The following is a 22882-nucleotide window of genomic DNA, read 5'->3' on the forward strand; positions in this document are numbered from 1 at the left end:
TTTTATGGAGCCGTTTTAAAGTAATTCGACTCGGTATCAGGTTCGTACGATAAAAGAGTCGCTGTCGTGTTAACAAACTATCGAAGTAACAATTTCGAATTATTATCCGTCATGCGATGATAATTAGAAAGAATAATAGCTGGTTGTCGGTGCGAGGTTGAAACGCGTAGCAACCCTGCTGTTTAGGGGCGTGTAGAGCGTTAGATATTCGTCTGACCCAATTCCATCGTTCAACTTTTCTGTCCTTGATATTGTCCGTGTATAGTAGAAGTCGGGATTTACGTCGGAACGACCACTGTTATCGATCACCAGCGGAATCCTTTGCTCGGTTCACGTGCACGATGAGCGTGTTCGCTTTCCGCGACCATCGATGAGCGAAAGCTCGTCCATCTTCGTTTCGATCGTAGCAACCTGCCGATTCGAAGGTACGGCGAAGCTTGGATCAGTCTTCTAACCCGAGATCTTTCAACGCGAAAATCTCCCTAATTAGGAGTGCAATCTTATTTATTCCTTTCTGTTTCGCTACGAAAATTTCTACCGGGTTCGGCTGTAGCAAATTTTCCAATTTAATAAAATTTAATCTTCCGATAAAAGTGACGAGACCTGGCTACGACCTTGAAACGTTAGCTTGCAACACGACCGAGATACACAGCATCGTCGAAACAATTAATCGATTATTTAAGTTTACTCGCCTCTCGACTAAATTGGTGTCAACGCTTTGCCAGTTAATTATTTCCCTGAAAATCGAAGGTTATTTTCGGGACAGGTTTTCATTCATCGTGGCGCCGAAGTAGGTCCGTTCTGTCTTGGATGATTTCCCGACAACGTAATTTTGCACGGTCGCGGCTGTCGTCGTTCCTAAAGCAAATACTATTAACGTAATTCACGTTGGTATCCGTCCCTTCTCGCTCAATGATATTTTTTATCTATCTACATTTCCGTCGCTGCTTGTTTGCTCGCGGAACAGCGTTTCGATAGAGCCACCGTATCGAATTTTATAGCTTCACGCAGTTTACCCTAATTAGCTTGATAACTTCGTTAATAGATATTCGTACGAAAAACGTACGGTTCACTGGTTACTCGTTAATTCTCCGGATCTATTGTATATACAACACATAGAGTGGCTACAAAAGGTATTTGCACACCATCGTATTCGTTATGGCATCGACGTACCGATCAATTAGGTTCAAGTATATGGAATTGCCTATCATTTGGTGGTACTTGGATATGGCTACAAAAATTTGATACGACGAAAGTAAGGCATAGAACGTGACGATAAAACGGCTCGTTGAAAACCGAGAGTGTGTGCAAATGCTTTTCGTAGTCGCTATACTTTGAGATGTATTGGACAAAGAGCAAGAGAGATAAAGAGAGTGAGTGGTCGCGAATTGGAGATCGGGAGACCAACTTTATCGTCTCGCAAACCGACGGGTACGCAACGAACGACCGATAAGTTCGCATATGCTCGAGTATGCTCAAACGCGAGAGTCGCAAGGGTGCGTGCCAAGAGAAAGGAACACGAGCTCGTTTGCTTTCGCGTAGAACCAGCGAACGAAACATCGACCGATCGTCCAACAATCATCGACCTGTTTGCCGATTTTTAAATAAATAAGCCGCGGTTGTTCGCGCAAATTCATATTTCTATCAATTAAAATTTCGAAAGCTACAGCGACTACGACAAAAAGCATTGGCACGCTATTGTACTTGTTATAACGTTTACGTATTAGGTAATCCGAACCAACACGCATGCCATTAACCGAACGTTAATATCGAGCAGTTGACGCGTCTTTGTAAAATTAGAATCGAATCTTCTCGCGAGCCTCGAGTTCAAGTTTTGCGACGGACGTTGGTTTCTTGTCGCGTTTCCGGTATTCGGTTTCCACGATCTCGACGTTCGTGTATCATGGACATTGATGTATCTAGACACTGATGTTGAAGGGCACGACAACGTTATGTTGTGAAATCAATCTTCTCAACGATGCTATTGGATTATTCGGCATAAGGTGATTAGCGTTTCGCAACATTTTGCAAAATTTCCAGAGACACTGTCGAGCACTTTCATCGATCGATTCGCCCGGTGTTTGCTCGAAAAACTTTCCCCCCACCGTCTTTCTCTGTCTGTGCAATCTTATTAATAGCATATCTATGTCGGGTAAGTGCAAGTGCACCTACGATCGCGAGAGAGTACGCTTCGAAACGCATTACGTTGTACTTCCTGCATACCATTTGACGCGTCGTTACAGGATTGCTTCCCTCTGCCACCGTTTTAGAGATACGTGGTTCGCGATTCATCCATCTTTTCGATAATATCGGCGACGATCCGATCTTTCGAGCGATTTCGAGCGATTAGCACCGTTGCAACGGACGATACCACTTCGTCTTGTGATTATTTACTCGATTGCTCGATATGCAGAGTGGCTAGCAAGATACCGATTGATTCGAATTATTCGTAATTTCACACTGGAAGATGAGAAAGCGATCAACTTTCGACTTTGTTGGCGGAAGGTTTAAGGACTTTTGGTATCGCTCGTTGTCGATTCTCTTTTATTTTATACTTTAATCTCTGACATCGACGTCAAAACGTGAGATATTTCACGCTGTCGGATTGATAATACAAGGATAAGATGCTTACTCGGCATCTTCATATCCGACAGTGTGTCTTTTCTATTCGAGTCCTTGTGGTTCGCGATCTACGGGTCAGGTCACGATCCCTTGTGGGGATCTACGCTGAAGCGTTTTCTAGGGTGCGCCAGGGTTATCTTTAATTAAAAATATTTACCACTAATTAAATACTACCGCGTTAACACCCAACGTTTAATTTTATCTTTTCTTTTACCCAACCCGAACCTTAACCTCTGTCCCTGAAATTATCATACGTAGGAGTTGTTTTGATTAATTTTATATGCATATTGACTTTCTAAGATATAAAGTCGATAGGTTGTTTTCACACTGCTCAAATGGGTACCATTAGAATTAGAGTTATATTCTGAAATATCCATTTATGACACATTTCCCTTAGCTTATAAGAAATGCAAATTGCAAGGATCTCTCTTCCATTCTATAGATGACGCGGACTCTTCCGTTATCCTTTGTCCATTGTTGTATGCAAACGCAAATAGTCGGTCAGAGGCAGAGCTAGTCGTTGACTCGGAAAAATATCTCTTACGGTAGGCCAGGTAATTTGGCTATTATAAAACAGGGTCGCTACTCAAAATCCGTTGAGAAATGCTGGTACGAGCCAACCTTAATCGACTCAGTACTTACCTGTGTTTAGATGTGCCAGCATGTCCGAGGTCGGTGTGCCAGAAGCAGCGAGCGACGAGATCGACAGACAAGGGTCGCTTTACGTTTTCCCGGGGCCGGGTCGTCAGCATTATCCCGGCTCGGCGTCGTTACAGTCGACGACCGCCACTGTTCCCGATGCCTCGACCTCCGTTCCCACGAGCACCCCTTCGTCGAGTGCGTTCGCGAAGAGCAAGACCGAGAACGAGAACGTAGACGAGGAGATCGCCGCACGAGGCAGACGAAGACCGTGCTCGAGGACTCATGCCAGGTCGGCCAGCCACGGCGGAGTGTTGGCGGAATGTCTGACGAACACGGGGCTGCAGCCACACGCGGGCTCCTACTTGGGCCCTCTGTCCGCGATCGGTGGTTCGAGGCCCTCGGCTTTGAAGAAACCTGGCCATCAGAGAGCGTTCAGTCAGGGTCAGGTGATCGATGTGCAGGGACACTCGGGACACATGGGACACAGCCGTGTTGGATCCAGGACAGATTTTATACTTCCGCCCGGTCACAGGGAGGATTCGAGGCCACCGACCGCTGGGAAAGTGCCCTCATTTCGAGGTCACTCACGCCAAGCATCCAGGTATTTGCTTTTGCTTTCCTCGCTTTTTCCTGTTTGTTATTGCAGCGGCTATGTTGTTCTTTTCTCCGAAGGCAGACGGACCTAGAACGCGAGAGATACGTTCCGCGTTGTAGGAACTTTGTATTACGTGGAACGCAAAATGGACTGGTTTCTGTAAATACAGCGCGTCATCGCGGCACGACCGCCAACAAGGAGGATCGTTGTACGCGAAGAAACGGATTGAAATTATAGAATAACGTCTTCTTCAACGGCGCTTTGTTTTCCACGAAATAGAGTTTGAAAATTTGCACGGTGCACGCGAACTTGGCCGATGACCGATCGCGTACGAATAAACACCAGGTTATTCCGCGTGCGAATATAAGCGAGAAACGTAGAATAATATTCGAGTAAATGGAGTTTGAACGCGTTTAGTTGGTAGAATTGGCCAGGCACAGGCATTCTAAAAAAGATTGTACTCTACGCTTTCGTGTTATTTTCGTACGTAGAATAACGCAGAATTTTGATGTTTGGTAGTAGTGCGGATGCATGCAAATCGATTGTAATTCTACTGCTGATTCGGTGTTGTCGACGGAACTTGTATCGCTGAACTCTCAAAAATAACTTGCTTTTTATTGCCCGCGGAGGAAAACCGATTAGCATGCTTACCGTTTTCGCCGTGACCGTGCTTCTCCTTTGTTAAAGACCCAAGACTGAATTCTTTATCGCGTTTAGACACGAATCTCGATATACCGGTAATATCATGCAAATTCCACGCTAAAAGAAGGAATATTACTCGTTGTAGGCGTTTATCGGAGCGTTTAACTTGATCCGAGGTTCAAAACTCCAAATATTATTCCAGCTAGGCTTTTATTCGACCACTTATCTTTACTCGCGAGTATAGCAATCTATCGAGTTTCAGATCCTTGGAAAATGATTAGACTAGTTATCTTTCTCAAGTTTATTAACGAGTTTCCTATTATTTCTTTTGCAGATCGGAGTCGATATACACGATAAGACGTAGCGCTGAACCTCCCTGGTGGAGAAGACTCTGGGCTCGATGCTTCGGTCCGTTACCAGAGGAACCTCGTTTAAGGACCATAGTACCGAATCACTTAGTGCCGCCAAAAACACCACCAAATGAGCATCCTAATGGCAAGAGAGTAAACAATAGGTAAATTTCTCAAGTTGCAATTAATATAAGCGATCGATCGTTGCATTTATCTGGTAAACGTTGTTCCGTACGTTAGTCTGTACAATAGTCTGGAAAGCTGCATTTCGCCAGCAAAACCTGATTTTCTACTTTATCGTTTAAAGAGGCAATGTCCGAAATCTCCATCGATGACTGCCTGAAGCTTCCAAATGTCACGTTTCTTCTTTCAGAAAATTATTACGTTGTAAATCAAATCGTCTTAATTATTGGTCGTAGAATGTGAAAACATAGATTCGGAGAAATTCAATCGCACGCGTGTGTTCTTTAAACGTAATTTACGACAGATAGTCGATCTTTATCGGAGGAATAGAATTTACGTCGAAAGGACGTGGATACAGAGATGTTTTTAATTTTAGCTACGAAATGTCGCTTCACAGACCGCATTGGCAGAATCGTACGGTTCCGAACGAGAGTAAAAGCTGGTACACCGTCTGAATTCCGGTTTATTCCGTATGCTTGCAGAGTACGTACAACAAAATATACCATGCTGAGCTTCCTACCTCGCAATTTTCTCGAGCAATTTCGCCGTGTGGCCAACATATATTTTGTATTTATCGTTCTACTTAATTGGGTGCCAGCCATAAATGCCTTTGGCAAGGAAGTTTCCGTGATACCCATAATGTTCGTGCTTGGTGTGACGGCGTTGAAAGATTATTTCGAGGATCACCGGAGATTTATCAGTGATCGACGCGTAAATAATTCCACCTGTCGCGTTTACGTTCGGTAAGTAGGCAATCTTGTTAAAAATCGTTATTTTTTACGAATACGTACAAATTTCTGTTCGGGATATCGATCGTTTCTCTCATAATCTAAATCAAATATTACAATTTCCCACGTAACCTGCTGATGTCTTAATTACAAAAAATCGACAAACGATTATAACCGAATTTGAAAAAAATATAGTACGTATAAGTATCTTGGTTTAATGGTTTAATGGTTCAAACCATTTAAATCAAATTATTTTTCGTTGCAAGTGACCAAACGACGAGAACGATTTTTGGTCACTGATAACTATTATTCACGACAGTATTTGTTTCAACGGTGATCGAACACCGATCTTGTTCGTTTATAATGGTTGTTCTAAACTAGAACACTCGACAATTAATATTGTCTAGTTATTCGATCCCTTGAAAAATCTCTCTAAGATATTTAGACACCATAAAAGACTACACGTACGTTTGGTTGTTGTTATTTGATAGAAATCCGGAATATAACGTACTTATTTATATCCTTTCAAAAATTTTGTCTTCGGTATTAATAGTTTTCCGACGCTAATATATAGCTTATTAGCTTTTCACAAGGAACACCATGAGACATTGATCGATATGTTTAAAAATGTATAGAATTTCCATTAAGAGAAACGAAGTTGACCTTTGTTCGATTTTCAAAAAAATTCTTCGTAATGTCACGGAGGAGTTGGTGGATGAGTTTGCAGCGATTTCGACAAACGGCGTGTATCTTCAAATTCTTTACTTTCGCCTTGCCTCGCCTCAATGGCAAACACCGTGTCATAAATCTCGCCATCGCACAGCGGGATCGTTGCGTCGCAAACGGGGTAAAAAGCACATTCCATTTTCCCGCAGATCTTGTTTCTTGCTTTCCACTCCGATGAAGATGGCAAAATACTTTTGCCCGGACTTTTGCGTGTCTGCCGACGATCGTTCGTCAGTGCTGACGTAGTTTTTATCCAAGAACCGTCTCTGGACGTGGATCCTGTCCCCCGTTGTCTGCGGATTTTCCATGAAAAACAGACGCCGATTGGCTGCGACTCGTTGTCTGCTGGCAATTGTCTGCCGGTGTGGACTTAGCTTAAAAGACAGAATAATAACCAAGAACGGTTTGACGTAACGGAGCACGAAGAATGCCGGCGCCGTTCTCGACCCTTTGCAACGTTAACCTGCTGCATCAGCAGGCAATTTAGCAGCCCCGCTGGAACTCGCTTCGTAATTTATTAATATCTCGCAAATTATTGAGCGCCTACGAAAATGACCGAACATAGATCTGGGTTAGATTTAGATTAGAACGTGACGAGCGTGTGCACGATATTCGCTAATCGACTATACTTAATGAAAATTAAAAACTTTGCGAAATCGTGTGGAACGCGGATGGAGCGTGACTTCTGATTTCGCGTTTCGTGATTTTTGCTTTGCTGCAATTCTCCTCGTCCGGATAACAGGATTAAACGTTCAAGGCTGGGCGGGTGTAAAATTAAAATTCGTGACAAAACGTGAATTGAGAGCAAGACACGTCGTTCTCATAGCGGATCGATCGATATATTCGCTGCTATTGAAATGTAACTATTACTGTTGCTTTAAAAGCCGCGTTACCTTCTCGTCGTAGATAGCTTCTTCGATAGATTTCTTTTCCCGATTCGCGAGCGTTTTCGCACGCTATTTACGGAGCATCGTAAGTGCATATCAATGTCTTTCTTGCTTCTTTTGTGTAATTTGATCCATCTGTTGATGATAATAACGATAACAATGATAACAATAATAGTAACAGATAAGACGACGCAACGTACGCGTCAATAGCAGCGAACGTGTTAAAGAGGAGCCTTGGAATTTTTCGTGATCCTATTTTCGGTGTAGACGTTCCGAACGTTTACCGTTCCTTTGACCGTGGAATTGCAATGGATCGGCATTGATCGCCGATCGAACGCATGCGTATCGAATATACGCGCTTGTTCGAACATAGAAAAGAAAATGTTCTTTCTTCATCCCTGTCGCGCAACAGAATTCTAGTTGTTCGTGTTTGGAACTTTAATTTCGCTGTGTTCGCACTGGGACCGGGTACGATCGATTCTTTCTTGCAATGCCGCTACGTTGACGAAACTTTTATCGCTTTCGACGATACTGTTTGACCGAAAAACGTTTGAAATTCCTCACGAAGGCTCGAAGAGCTAGCTTCCACGGGATCACGACTATTGTACGTACCAGATATTTCGTTTCGTTCGTTGTTCGGTCATCGTTACAGCAACTGCGTAAGTGCAGTCTTATTGTTATAGAAAAGGTATGTTCGCATACCGTTCTCAGCCTTGTAAGCCAAGAAAGAGTTTCAAGGTATCTCTGTAGTTATATAGACAGAAGTTCTCGAAACGGCATCCAATTGCAATAAACAGGGTTAAATCTCTCCCGAAACGGAATTATTCTCTATCGATCTTCATTCCTTGTTATACTCGTTCGGCTGATCGTTGAAGGTAACGGGAAAGAAAGTAATTATTCAGGGAAGTTCAGCGAATCCTTGTTATTTATTTATTCAGTGTACCACTTAAACAGACATAAGGCGATTAAAAACTTCTTCGTAAGCTTCGTGCCTATTTATGTCGTACGGCGACGCGAGGTATTCGAATTTGTAAGAATACATTATGCGTGTCATACGAAACTTCTTGAAATTTCGTTGACGCTACGACGAGACGCGACTATCGCGATTGCATTGGAAAAAATTTGCAACTAGACGTTTACTGTAAACGTACGCCTGGTAAGAAATGAACGTAGAGGATGCGCGAGTAGTTGTTTTAAACGCGTAATTAATGCACTAATGGGCAATTTAAAGACGCAAGAACGTATAGTGTTTCATTTTGTTCTTCCGTACGTGCCCTTTACTCCGACCCAGTTGGTTTTAGCGGGAAAATAAGCCTCGTAGTTCATTCTCTGGAAACACTGATCGCAAAGCTTCGATACAGCTTTCGATAATTTGAACGTCGAATGTAAACGCCAGGCGAATTCGCTATCTAGGTCTACACGATCGAATCCCTGATAAGCATTGACTCGTTTATTGACCGATTCGATTCGATCAAGATCCCTCTGATGTACGATGACCCCGATATCGTTGTTCGCATTCAACTTGCTCCGTTACTGGTCGTTGAATAAATTGCAACGTGACAGTTCAATCTTCGTTATGGAATTAGCTCTTACATCACCGGCAGCTTCTGGAACTTTCCTTCAATTGCCAAATTAATAAACGAGAGAGTAGAAACGCGAAAGTTACCAATACTTTGATCTACACGCACGTATACACGTAGTACTGACACGTGTATATCTTTCACGCGTTAACTGTTAACTTTATATACTTTGCCCTGAGAGCCGCTAGAGATCGAAATACGTCACAGCCTAAAATTTCATTTTCGCAACATATCACATAGTATTTGCGCGTGTACGATATGTTCAAGTATATTACATCGTATGGTTTTTTCTGATGATGAAATTATCCAAAATACGTCGTTAACGGGTTTTTGATCCATGAAATTTACTTCATTCTAGCCGTCGCCCAAAATTTCGTAAGAAACGTTGGATCGCCGCTGCGACCAAACCGCGCAAGGAATATTTTACAATCGACTAAATAACAGTTTCGCGTTAGTAAATTCACCTCGCGTTATTTGTATCGATAACGTAATCAGTGTGAACGAGGCTTCAACTGTCGAGTTACCGTTCCACGCGATCGTGGTCGTAGCTATCGAACAGAGATTCGAGTAGAAAGCGCCAAGTCCGTAAAGGCTCGCGCACCATCTGCGACGCGACAAAGTGACAGCAGGAAGCGAGTATCATTCGGTAAACGACGACTAGAGTGCATGCCATTTATAATGTAACTCAATTTCGCGAGGCTCGCGCGATCGATGGCCAAGCACGTAGAGCGAAACGACTTGCAAAATAATACAACACAACGACCTTGCCCTTCGTCGTGCCACTCAGTTCCTTCCAATTTGCTCGACGAAACGTACGACTTCCTTTTTCCAAGGAGACGTTAGTCCAGTCTAGCCAAACGAGTCGTCGCTGATTTATTAACAGTCGATCGCGACCTTCGATCGGGATCGGCGAACGTTCCTTTCCCGTTGCCCCGGATATTACACTTTAATCTCGTAGCGCGCTGGTATTTTCCTGTATCGTGTAATTACTAAATTAGTAATCTTTCCTGTGCCGTGTCTGATTCATCGGATACGACGATGTTCGATATACCGGATCAATGATAGCTTGTTTATTTTTCTCGCGTGCGAATAACAATACCTCTTCTTCGTCGTTCCCGTTTACTCACTTTCTCACGGTTTTCAACGTCCTGCGAGACGCAGTCGAACAAACTAGCTAGCATAAATTTCCCATCTTACGGAGCGAGTTGCTCGCATGTTAAATTACAAAGATACTTAAAACGGTGACTAAAATGGTAAACATTCGCACATGGCGTTTCGAAACGATCAGAATATTCTTGACAGACGTTTGGTCTAGCGACGAAATTTAAAATTACGATTCGGCCCAATCGTGACGAACACCTTGTGCGTATATATGCGATATGTGATAACATTCGTAAAAACGTATAGTCGATGCTGGGTACAACGTATCGTTTCGTTATCACCCGCGCTTACGGTTATGTATTCGATAGATGGCGAAGCGATTCGCGACAGGTGTCCTGTTTCCTTGATTTCACCCACGATACGCCGGCATATTAAACTCACGTGCATGGACAATTCGTTTTCCTTTCTCGCAGCGAGAACGGTAAAAGGATTGCGTCAACTGGAACAGGAAGGCTTTAAACTGTGAAAAATATAATGGAAGATCGTTCAAGTACGTAGATGCTAAGTTCGAAGGCGTTCGGACCGAGAGTGTAGGCGAAAGACAGAGATGCGCTATTCGCCGGCATTGAAAGGAAGCTAACGGGGCTGACAAGCGTTTTCGAGGAGCGCGAAGAAAAGGAGGTCGAGGGAAAATTGCAGAGCGCGTGTACCCGCGCGGTTCCCCGGGGGAGCTTGTCGTCCTGCTCGTAGCAAAATCGAACGATCGGTGTACGCGTTCCGTTATTTCGATCGTGGTGCGCGGTTCGGATCGATACTCGTAATTAGCTGGTATTACGATCGTCGATTAACACAAAGCAAAGTGCGCGTACACCGGAGATACCCGTCGTGTCGTTGCCGCGGCTCGTTCGCGCTTGTTTCGTCATTCGCGTTCGTTTGCCGGTCTAAAGGTCGCCGATTCCTTTTCAGAAATATAACCGAGAATTGGCAGAAGAGCACGGCCAAACACATCGTCCCTTCGTCGTTCTAAACCAAATTCGTCGAGACTAATTTCGTTGTTAAAAATAGAGCTCGAGGTTGGAGGATCGATGCAGCGGAGTTTCGACGATTTGGCTTGTTTCGCGAGCAGAGAACGCGACGAATCTAACAGCCTCGCAACGGTCTAGAAACTTCGTCGGCGATCGATTCGATCGGCGATAACCCACGTTTAATTGACGTCGACGCGCAGACGGGTTTACGTAGTTGGTCGAGATAAAAAAAAAAAAAATTACGCAGGATGCGAACGCACGAGAACGCGCGGGTCGATCGAGAATCTGTTTCTTCCGCAGCAACGCGTTTCTTACGACCTTTACCTACTTAATAAGCGGTTACACGCACGCGCTCGCTGACCTTCTTTAGCCTGCCGTTTAATTTCGTTCGCTGACGAGATCGACAGTCAACCAGCCCGGCCAGCCAACCAGCCAGCTCTCCACGCGGTAGTCAGCAATGTCAAGAACGAACCTTCGCCACGAATTCCAGCTGTCGATTAATGCGCTTTGACTGGTACGAGGCTATGTCGGTCGCGAGCACTCGAACGTCGTTACTGCGTTCTCCCGCGAGATAACGTCACGCGATTCCAAGTCCGCGTTCCGCTCGAACTATCCTACGGATTTCTGTGTCGAGTCGCTTTCGATAATTGCACGAGGCGAAGGAGCTTCGTAACACAGTTACGGAACTCGAACCTAGCGTGTATATAATGTAAGATATAACGAAGTCGTGGTTATACCTGGAAACAGAAATGGTACATAGTACAAGTAGATGCTCGAGTACGTTTCAGGCCATCTATTTAGGACACCAATTTGTTACATTTATTAGGAAACGCGCGTTTTACTTATTTTACGTTCGAAAGCGTATACGCGTGTATGATAAAAGCAGCGAATTCGTATTAGCAAAGCTACTTTGCACGTTTCAACTAACGTTGTAAAATTCTTTTGCTTTCCTATCGAAGTTGTTAGTGCGACGCAAGGATGTTTGTTTAAGTGGACATAAAATTGCAGAACTATGAAAGAGATATCTATAACGTGTAACTTATGACTGGTCAATTTAGCACGGTTACTGGTTTATAAATTATTACGAAGGAAGGCTCGGATATCCTAATAGCTATGACCGACTGTGTATGTCTTATCGGTACGATTGTCACAAGGTATACGTGACGCGGAAAATGGACGTGTATCGTGCAGGCGTAATCGACTTAATCTAGTACAGTTAGCAAAGTTGCTGTACAAATGTCAAATTCGTTTCGGTAATTTTTTAAAAGCATGACGTCATCGGACGGTTCGCATGAAATCGCAAGATCGATATCTGCTGCTTGCCACATTGTCGTGCAACGCAGCGGGCAACGCTGTTCCTTAAAACGCGTGCATTCGAAAGAATGATTTTCCAATTTTGAAGCTGATATATGAACATCAGGTCACCCTTGACGTAATTGTACCGTGTCCTTGAGAGTCAGATGAAGCAAAATCCATTCTTTCTAAATGAAACACGTATAAAAACATATGTATCCAAGATTAACTTATAAATATGGAAGTTTTAATGGTGTTTATTTTTACTATCGCGAATACGATTTCTAATTGTTAAACGAAACACATCGTTAGATCAAATATATTACTCCGGCTATTTCTGGACGCTGTTTCATGGGTACTTTTCTAGGATCGAGGCAACTTGTAATTTGCAAAATTTAGGTACGAAAACGCCTACGTTTAAATGCCTTGATTCGACCGAAACGCGTCTAATACGTATAATGGATATATTCGAACAGCTTCGCGAAGCTGTGTATTATACGTCAGTGATACGTATCAATGCCAATGCGTGGATAATCGAATATCGCTGAAGCGGTAAGTGGGAGGCAGCCTTTATTCTCAGCAGCTGCGAAACGATCCAACAGGATGGTAGACACAAGGATGTCGTTCATACGGCTCGTATCCGTCGAAGACGCCGAGAAGTAGAATAAAACAGCGATGGAAGGCGTAGCAATAAAACCGGTTGCCATATGCCTCAAGCTATTTTCCTCGTTCCTTTCCTGGATGCGAGCAACGAGAGGACGCGACATTCTCCGTGACAATGAAACCCATCGACGTTTCTGCGTTCGTAGCTTTTTCCGCCGGAACGCGTAACATAAAAGCGGCTCGCGAGAGTATTCGCACAGTTACAGAATTTTTTTTATTTAAAATAGCTCGCGAAAGTGTTCGATCGCCTGTACGAACCTTTTGCCAATGTACAACGCGATAAACAGTTTCAAATTTGATTAGCACCGTCGTAAGACCCGACCGACGCGATCATATCGGTGAAGTTTCGTCTACGTTTCGTTGCGTGCAAACCGGTGGATTGTCGCGAAAAGGGTGTCAATCGTTAGAAAGCATCAACAGAGAAATCTGACGATGTTATTCGGTGACTTTGCGCGGACGCTACTGGAAATTTGAAAATATCGCCATTCCGGCGAACTTGTCGAAAAGCTTCTCTTTCTCTCCGAATTCTCTCCGATTGCGGTCGCTTTGAAATATCTTGTAGAGCTCGACTTCAATCATTTTTTCTTGCACGTATAACCGACGGCCTTAGTTTTCGAGTTATATGCCAAAATATCCCGCCGCTCGGCCTTCGTTTTCAAGCTGGATCGGCTTAGTGGTAGTAGTAATACATGGTACGGGTTAATTTTGCCGCCGTGCGGCGGCCGGCCAGCATTGTTTATATTAAATTGTGCCGATAAGGGGATTCGCAGGGCCGGCCGCCTCGCGTCATTAATATTACTATCACTCCAACCTAGCCTGAGAACTAAAGCTAAAACAAGGCTGCGTCTGGATGTTTTTCCGTACAGCTCGAAAACTAAGACCAACCGCTGGTTATATGTAGAGAAAGAAAGTTGCTAAAAATATCGAGCTTTACAACATATTTTAGTAATCGTCGAAATCGGGCTTTTCGAACAGGTTCACGAAAATGTTGAATTTTTTCCAAATTTCCGGCGGGTTCCTCGCGAGACCACCGGTGTCCTTACGTTTCTCTTTCGATGCTCTAACGATACCCTCTAATGACGCTGTTTTCACGAAGCCCCATCACCTTGCGCATAATGAAACGCGAAACGTAGCCAACGTTCGAAGAAAACTTGGAAATGTACGTAGAAGCTAGAAAATATTTAGCGCAAATATTTTCTCGAGATCGTTCGAAGGACGAAGGTGTCGTGACGGGCAATTCGCGATGTCGCAGACAATTTAGGTTTTCTTTTCCCATGGTGTGTCGTGGCGTCAAACGGTCACTGATGTCATCGATTGCGTCATTTAATGCATGGAATATCGGTATCGTATCACAGTTACGTGCCCGCGTCACGCACCCACCGAGCCTCGTGTTTCGTTACGCGTAACAGCTCCAACAAATTAACCGATCGAACGAAGAATTTCGAGAGAATTTCGGTGGCCTAAATATTTTTCTTAATTCAGAACCACGAGGCAACTGTTACGAGAGATTCCTTCTTCCGCTGAAAGAATTCACGAACCGCTTGATAAGTAGGACAAATTTGTCGAAAAATATTTTAGTGAAACTTACAGCGCTCGAACACGCTTGCAAATATCCATCGATGACTTTGAAATTATTATTGACGATTCTTACCTTTGCATAATGCATGAGGTGACAAAACAAAAAGAGAAAAAAAAATGCAAAAACAACTAACCTTCTATTTAACTACAAGAAACGGCTGTGCTGACCTTCTTACCCCTGTTAGATAACGCGATCGACCGATAGGAATAAACGAATCCTTTGAAATATCTCTATCGGAAGATTGAAATGTTTGTTCGCGCGTTATGTTGGAAATTATGTTAAATTGTTCGCGAAGAGAGGCACGTTACATACGCGCTGGTACTTGTTACAGACCCAATTACTATTGAAAGGAAAAGTAAAATTGTTGTATTATCTAACCGCACGTTATCTATAATGAAGACGTGTTGCATAAAAGAATTTCTAAGGCTACTCAGTTGCTGCCGTCATCGCGACCGATTTATCAACACTCTGTTATCGTAAAAAATTCAAATAGGTCGGGCTTCTTGTCGTGGGTAGAAATACGTAGTTAATAACATAAGAACGATATTTATTTTGGACAAATCGAACTGCAATGATTTTATTCTTTACAATCGTCATACGTATACCAGTATATATTAAAATCCGAGTAAATTGATTTTCAAATGTCAGTGTGCGATAATAAAACTGTCGTCCAACCGTTTCCAAACCTTTGTGCGAGATTTCTTGCTCGACAAACTCTCTATCTTCGGATCCTTTAATTTCAGGAATTAAATTACGAATTACGAATTGACCCGTTTAGAATGAACATCGCGTTAATGCAATAACGTTTCGCTTGTGATTTTCTTTTACATAATCGGGTCGTATCAACTCGAACTCTGTTGAATTCACGTTACGATTACGTGATGGTGTTCCAAAAACCTGCTTAGTATGATCTTCGTTGCCATTTCTTCTTTCTTCGCCGAGACGGTGTAATTTCATGAAATTTACAGAAATTCAAGCATCTGCGATGTCGACGTGGATAATTTATTTAATTGTTGTAAATCTGCCAAATCTTCTTGTCTCGGAAGAAGGCGGTCTTATAAAAAGTGGCTTTGAAAAAATTATGACTCACGTGGAGAGAGGAAATAAAAGGAAAAGAATCGCGTGCGTTAAGTTCGCTTTCATCTGGCGACGAATCAAGTTTTTAACGGTTAAACCGGTGTCGTTCTCCGTAATAGTAATCGAAACTCGTAAGGATGGAATTTACATTTTCTTCGTTCTCGCGGACGTTAGATCCGCCTATCTAGTTCCGCAAGTATTAGGTTGTCCGAAAGGTGTCTTCCTCTTACAGACACGTCTTTTACAAACATACAAACATGAAATCTAATCTATTGAACGTTGTGATCTTTATTTTGATAGAATAAAATGGATCATAGGTAATTCGATAAAATAATATAAAACGAAAGATATTGCGCATCCATTATTTCCTTATAAAACGAAAGAAACTTTTCGGACGACCTAATATACCGACCAGTGTCATTATTTTCGGTTCAAGGATGACAATTTCACGAAGGATGACAGTTCGCGAAGAGATCTCTTTTTAAAACGCTCGCTTTTGATATTTAAAGTAGAATTCTCTTATTTTGTCGCTTATAATGTTGCCGCCAATTATCCATCTTTAGAAAACGCGCTACAAAACGAGTCTAATATCCCACGTGCCAGCCAAGTTTCTTCTTAGCGAATATGTACGCTGTTCATAAGTACAATACAGATATTCGTAGCAGAATTGAATTCTGGCCAAAGATCTGTACGCAGGCTAACGACGAATTAACAGTAATTACATCTTGCACTTGTTATCTTTTTATGAAATAAGCAGATTTTAAAATTTAAATTACCTACTACAAAACATAATAGATACTAATATATTTCATTACCTATATATGTCGGATTAAGGTTGGAATTTTGGGCGTTCGATGAACCTTCGCTCAAATTTACCATCGCGGATATAGCTGATATTTATCGGTACAAATGTGGTCACTAGCGGCGATCGGATGGTCGAGATGTTGATGACAACGAATTCAGGTTCGACGAATGCGATGTGATACACGTATGACTCCACGTGCAAGTAAAACTTATCTGCATGAACTCACACGCAGTCCAAGTGGAACTGCCCTTGTACAGGGTGGTTGGTAACTGGTGGTACAAGCGAAAAGGGGGGTGGATTCTACGCGAAAAAACAAGTCGAAAATATAGAACAAAAATTTTTCGTTCGAGGCTTTGTTTTCGAGAAAATCGACTTTGAATTTTCGCTCGGTACGCGCGCACTTTATCGCGTCTCGTTATAACGGATCTCACTGTAGATCGTTGTCTCGATGGAAAAATTAAAAAACAAACATTTTTATTCTATATCTTCGACTTCTTTTTCATCATCCCCTTTCCGCTTGTACCACCAGTTACCAACCACCCTGTATATTCCTCTGCCCACCTCTCGGCTCAATCTTTGTTTTTAAGGAGAGCCATATGATCATTCCATACCTCTGTCAGGTACACGTCCCTCCCGTGACCGTGGCTACGTTCAGTGACCCGCTATGTCACTTCGAGCCCAAGCCCATCGTCATAAAGTCGGATTAGAACATTAAAACTATTTCTTATTTTGATTACTTAAGTATAGCTATAGTAAAAGTCTGGACTAGATTGGGGTTTTTTTCCAACATTCCAAAAGAGAAGTTCGGATGTCCTTTCATCTCCGACATATATATATATATACATTCGCTATTTAAATATCATCGCTGGTGTTAAGGTTGGAAGCGTTCCTATCAGATTTTGCATTCGAGCGAGAAAACGTTTTAACTCTGGTCGCTCTCGTTCCTTTTAATAAAGTGATATATGTATTTCTTGGACAGTCGTATGGTTGGTTGAAACGTCTCGAAGTAGGTATACAATAAATAGTCCCAATTAAGTTACGAAAGGTTACACAGATCAACGATTCTTATACGACGAGACAAAAATCGTGTAACGGTGACCCCTTAAGTGGAGTCTAGGTCAGATTTGATAGTTCGCAGTGTATGGCGTTGGCAACGAAAAAATGTAATATCCCGTTTGAAAAGTTGAAAACGACCTTGAAGTGGCTTCTCTATGCTGCTACCCACGTTCCAAATTATTCCACGATTATTCAACGATCGTTCTAAGATTATTCCATAATTATTCCAAATTATCTCATCGTCGAAGTGCGTACTAATTCCTTTCCGATAGAAATCTCACGCCGCTCTATGAATAATTTCCGATACGAGAAATTCAATATCCAAACCATTATAATTCGATGGTATTAGTTTGTAGAAACGATTGGCCTTGTCACGTAATCAGCCTAAACGGTTGTTATATGAATGAAAAAACACGATGGTTCTCCCCACGTTTTATGAAAAAGTATAGAAGGTGTATCGTGTAAGTTGGGAACGTTCGAACAACATCAGTTTCGTATTATACGTACAATTAACCTTAAATTAGCTACATCGAAGAGAAGATGGAAAAATAAATCGAGCAGAGCATTGATTTGTACATATTCGAATTTATTTCTCCTTCTATTCAATCAGCGATTGGTAACTCGAGCGAGTAAAACGAAGTTCGACCTTTCTCTGATTTGGATTTCTCCTTGAGCTCTTCCCTTCGACCGTTTGCGCTATCAATGAGCGAACATCTTGTGACTGGAAGCGTTGAACGGTGACGACAATTAATTAAGAATAATCGACGTCTGGCCGTTGACAATCCGGTTAATGTTAGATACATAGCAGCAATCATCGTCGATCGCGAAGATTGTTACGTTCATCTGTTCATTGAGTAGCGTAATTACGCTACGAAAGAAACAGGATCTTGCGCGTGATTATCAAACAGCTGATACGTATCTTCGATAGGTAATTACCGCCTTTACGAAGTACGTAACTGATTCCTGGCGACGTTCGTAAGTCGACAATTCGTAAGACGGGAGTCTGCCTTAGAGATAACGTTATGAGCGAGAGTTCTATAAGAAAGAGTATACATATAACGCGTAAAATGAATATATACAGATAATAAATAGAGATAAGAGAAGACTTTACCGACCAAAGATTTACGTATTTAAAAATAAGAAAAATTTTAAATTGGGGAAGATTCTTTGAAGAAAGGAAGCAAAGTTATCTCCTTTCTTCGTCGCTCGGTGGATCGTTGGTAGCCGTGTCGAGGTAATAGGAGATAATATTTTACATATATCAGGAAACATCGTGTTTTTTCGAGAAAAGACCCCTAGTCTGCTTGGACGCGCGCAATTTAAGATAAAATTTCCGGTCTATAAAATCCGTAAAGTGAGAATTATGTAGCAGCACGTGAAATTCCCTTTCATAAATGTCACTCCCCTCGTTGATTCGTCAGAGAATCGTTTCTGGAGAACACGTTTCACGATTGCAGCGAAGACGACAGGTATGCAAAGGTGGCGTGGAAAGACGTGAAGGTCGGTGACCTGGTTCACCTCTCGAATAACGAACTCGTACCAGCCGATGTTCTACTCCTGCGAAGCAGCGATCCTCAGGGCGTAGCGTACCTCGATACGTGCAATCTCGACGGTGAGACTAATCTGAAGGAACGACAAGTTGTCAGAGGATTCGTGGATCTGCAGGACACCTTTCAACCGGCCAAGTTTCGATCCGTGATCGAGGTCGATCAACCGAGCACTAGGATATATCGGTGAGCTATCTCTCGGCGTTCGTTTCGAGGGCAAGTTAACGAAGGACATTGTAGTTTGAGATTGGCAAAAGTTCAACATGAAAATTGCAGGTTTCACGGTGCCGTGGTTCACCCGAACGGTGGTAGAGTACCTGTTTCTACGGAAAATCTTTTACTCAGGCAATGTTTATTGAAAAATACCGACTTCGTCGAAGGCATAGTGATATACGCTGGTCACGAGACGAAAGCGATGCTTAACAACGGCGGCCCTAGATATAAGGTAACGATCTTTGTGATATATCTAGATATCTAATTATAGATCGTTAAAAGATACGAAAAAAGAGAAAAAGAATGTTTGGAGGGAAACTGATTCGTTGATCACGGTCGCGTAACAGAACGTAAATCGAGAGAGGGCGTTCTTTTTTCAGCGTTCACGATTGGAGAAGCGGATGAACAGCGACGTTATATGGTGTGTGGCGATTCTAGTGGTATTATGCGTGATAGGCGCCATCGGTTGCCGAGTTTGGCTTTCAAATTTTTCCGACCAAACGTCCGTCCCATTCATTCCGATCGTTCAAGACCCAAATTACGAGAGTATGTTAACATTCTGGACGTTTGTTATCATTCTGCAAGTAATGATACCATTGAGCCTTTACGTCACTATCGAAATGGCGAAAGTGGGCCAGGTTTATCACATCGGACACGATATTGCCCTTTATGACGCGGAGACGGGACGCTCGGCTGAATGTCGCGCGCTCAATATCACGGAGGAATTAGGTCAGGTAAGCAAACTGATCGAGCTTGTGCGCGGTCTCGATAAGGAAGCAGATATTTATTCCGTTTTTTTTTTTTATTTCAACAGGTGCAGTACATATTCTCTGATAAAACTGGCACGCTCACGGAAAATAAAATGCTATTTAGGCGCTGCGTGGTGGGAGGACAGGATTATTCGCACGGCGGAGACAGTGAGAATTTGATACCTTCGTCGCGACTGAAGGAAGATCTTCTTATAGGTACATTTAGGCATCATCTGCAAGAATTCCTAATTGTATTAGCGATATGTAATACCGTCGTGGTCAATTCTCAACCACATTATGACACCATGAACTCCAGCGGAGTGATTGAAGAACCGCAGAAGAATGGCGAAGAACCTGGAAGGTTTGTATATATTTTTCTCTCTGTTAACTTAGACGTGTCTATCATCCGGAAGGATGACTGGACACTAGTGTGTGGAAAATATTGCTAAAAGAACTCAGGCATATCTAGGTTAATTACCTTGTTACAAATTATGTTACCGTTTACCATTGCAGATACACAAGAATGATAGACAGAAGTTTAACTCCTTCGCCAATTATTCCTCTATCTGCGTTGTCTCATCCGACCAATAGTCTCGATGAAAATGTGTCATCGATTTCTTCGATAGTGGAAATAGAATCTGTGCTCCATAATTCTACTAAACTATCGAATAAATTGTCAAGGTCACCATTTACTTTGTACCTATCTTCTAGCGATATCGTTTTTTTGTATTCGGATATTTAAAGTCATAAGTATTTGCAGGCCAAAGTTCCTCAACGTGACGTCAATACCGAGTTTAGGAATGGGATTGTTAAGTAGAAAATTGTCTCCAAACGGGCAACACAAGAGACGCACTCCGCTGAGTCCCGTTATCGATGAGAGCGGGAAGAGTAGAGACGAATTGTTACCTGCGGCTGCAATTTACGAAGCGGAAAGTCCGGACGAGCTCGCTTTGGTGAATGCTGCGCGTGCTTATAACGTGAAACTTCTTAAACGAACGGCACGTAGCGCAATTGTTTCTTTGCCGGATAAATCCATTCTTACTTTTGAAATTCTTCATGTGAGTTCTTTATGAATGAATTCTTTTTTCTATTCTTCCATCGAGCGAAGCAAATCAAAACGGATCTAAAAGTAATTTGTCTACAATAAAACGTACTCGGAATTGTAGGTTTTGCCATTTGACTCCAACAGAAAGTGTATGTCTATTTTGGTACGGCACCCTATCACTAACGAGATAGTGCTGTATAGCAAGGGTGCTGATACAGCGATTCTATCGTCTCTGACTCCACAGGATGAAAATTCTATAACAACAATAAAAAATCGACAGTATCTTCAATCGTACGCGCGGCAAGGTCTTCGAACTTTGGTAGTGGCTAAAAAATCTCTGACAGCGCAAGAATACGATAACTGGCGTCAAATGCATTCTGAGGCAGAACTCGCAATGGAAAATCGTGAAATGCGCATTAAAGATTCATACGCGAATCTAGAATGCCATTTGACTTTACTAGGTGCTACAGGAATTGAAGATAAACTTCAAGCTGGAGTACCTGAAACTATGGGTACTCTTATGGCAGCAGGGATCGTAGTTTGGGTTTTAACAGGTATTCTTTTCTGAATTTCAAGCAAATAAAACGACATTTCTCGATTTAGAATGTATCGTTAATGAATATATTATATTGAAAGGAGACAAACCAGAAACCGCAGTTAATATTGCGTACTCAGCACGTCTTTTTTCCCCTGCGATGCAATTACTGTGGTTGCAAGGAAGATCCAAGTCTGTTGCTGAAACCTTGATTCATGGGTATTTAGAATCTGCACGTAAAGAAAGTACAGTTCAGGGAATGGATAACATTAGGGGAATTACAATGTTTAATCGTGATGCGGCAGAAAATGATGCACATAGGATAGACAGTCCATGGCCGAAGCAGCGTGCGCTCATTGTTGACGGCAAAACTCTAACCGTTATTCTTGACCCACGGTCAGGATTAACTCGATTGTTTCTCGAGTTAACGAAAACGTGTTCCAGTGTATTGGCCTGTAGAGCCACGCCTCTTCAGAAGGTACAAGAAATCTAATTTTTGTTTTCATTCTCGATTTTATAATTTATTATTTGATGGACTTTCACGATACGTTACAGGCATATATCGTACGCATAGTGAAGGAACAATTAGGAATGAGGACTTTGGCAATTGGTGATGGTGCCAATGATGTTAGCATGATTCAAACCGCAGATGTAGGAGTTGGTATCTCCGGACAAGAAGGTACACAAGCTGTCATGGCTGCAGACTTTGCCATTTCACGATTCTCAATGCTTAGCAGACTTCTTTTGCTGCATGGTCATTGGTGTTACGACCGTTTGTCTAGAATGATCTTATATTTTTTTTACGAGAACGCTACTATCGTTTTCGTCCTGTTTTGGTATCAGGTATAGTTTCTATTTCTATACATTCTACTTCATTTTTAATACTCTAGTTTTAATACCCGTATAAAAATATCTTACTATTTTTGTAGCTATACTGCGGATTTACTGGAACAGTCATGATGGACCAAATTTATCTAATGCTCTACAATTTAATATTTACGTCTATGCCACCACTTGTATTAGGCATATATGATCGAGTGGCTTCTCCCGGTGTTTTATTGTCTAATCCTCATCTGTACAAAAGAGGACGCCTTGGACTCGTATACCAGACATATACATTTTGGATAACCATTGCTGATGCTTTGTATCAAAGTATCGTCATTTTTTTTGTTAATGAGGGTGTTAGTATAGTCTCAAAAAATGTGATATAGTATAAGTTAATACACCGACATGATGAAA

General features: G+C 42.3%; 1 protein-coding gene across 5 annotated transcripts in view; it reads left to right on the forward strand.

The window, feature by feature from the left end:
- Positions 1 to 22882, forward strand: part of LOC117155761 (phospholipid-transporting ATPase VA) — a 28424-nt gene that overhangs the window by 3930 nt on the left and 1612 nt on the right. For 2 of the 5 annotated variants that reach the window (XM_033332086.2, XM_033332085.2), the window contains exons 2-14: positions 3275 to 3865; positions 4836 to 5015; positions 5517 to 5777; positions 19012 to 19287; positions 19378 to 19546; positions 19695 to 20048; positions 20129 to 20424; positions 20577 to 20744; positions 20824 to 21121; positions 21230 to 21662; positions 21745 to 22121; positions 22199 to 22486; positions 22573 to 22824. In XM_033332086.2, coding sequence (XP_033187977.2) covers positions 3285 to 3865; positions 4836 to 5015; positions 5517 to 5777; positions 19012 to 19287; positions 19378 to 19546; positions 19695 to 20048; positions 20129 to 20424; positions 20577 to 20744; positions 20824 to 21121; positions 21230 to 21662; positions 21745 to 22121; positions 22199 to 22486; positions 22573 to 22824 — 3933 coding nt within the window. In that variant the 5' untranslated portion in view covers positions 3275 to 3284. Of the gene's footprint in view, positions 1 to 3257; positions 3866 to 4835; positions 5016 to 5516; positions 5778 to 19011; positions 19288 to 19377; positions 19547 to 19694; positions 20049 to 20128; positions 20425 to 20576; positions 20745 to 20823; positions 21122 to 21229; positions 21663 to 21744; positions 22122 to 22198; positions 22487 to 22572; positions 22825 to 22882 lie in introns of all 5 variants that reach the window. The other 3 variants (XM_033332088.2, XM_076619497.1, XM_076619498.1) reach the window with 3 other exon arrangements.

The sequence above is a fragment of the Bombus vancouverensis genome, chromosome 6 (assembly GCF_051014615.1).
Source record: "Bombus vancouverensis nearcticus chromosome 6, iyBomVanc1_principal, whole genome shotgun sequence".
Taxonomy (NCBI): Eukaryota; Metazoa; Arthropoda; class Insecta; order Hymenoptera; family Apidae; genus Bombus; species Bombus vancouverensis.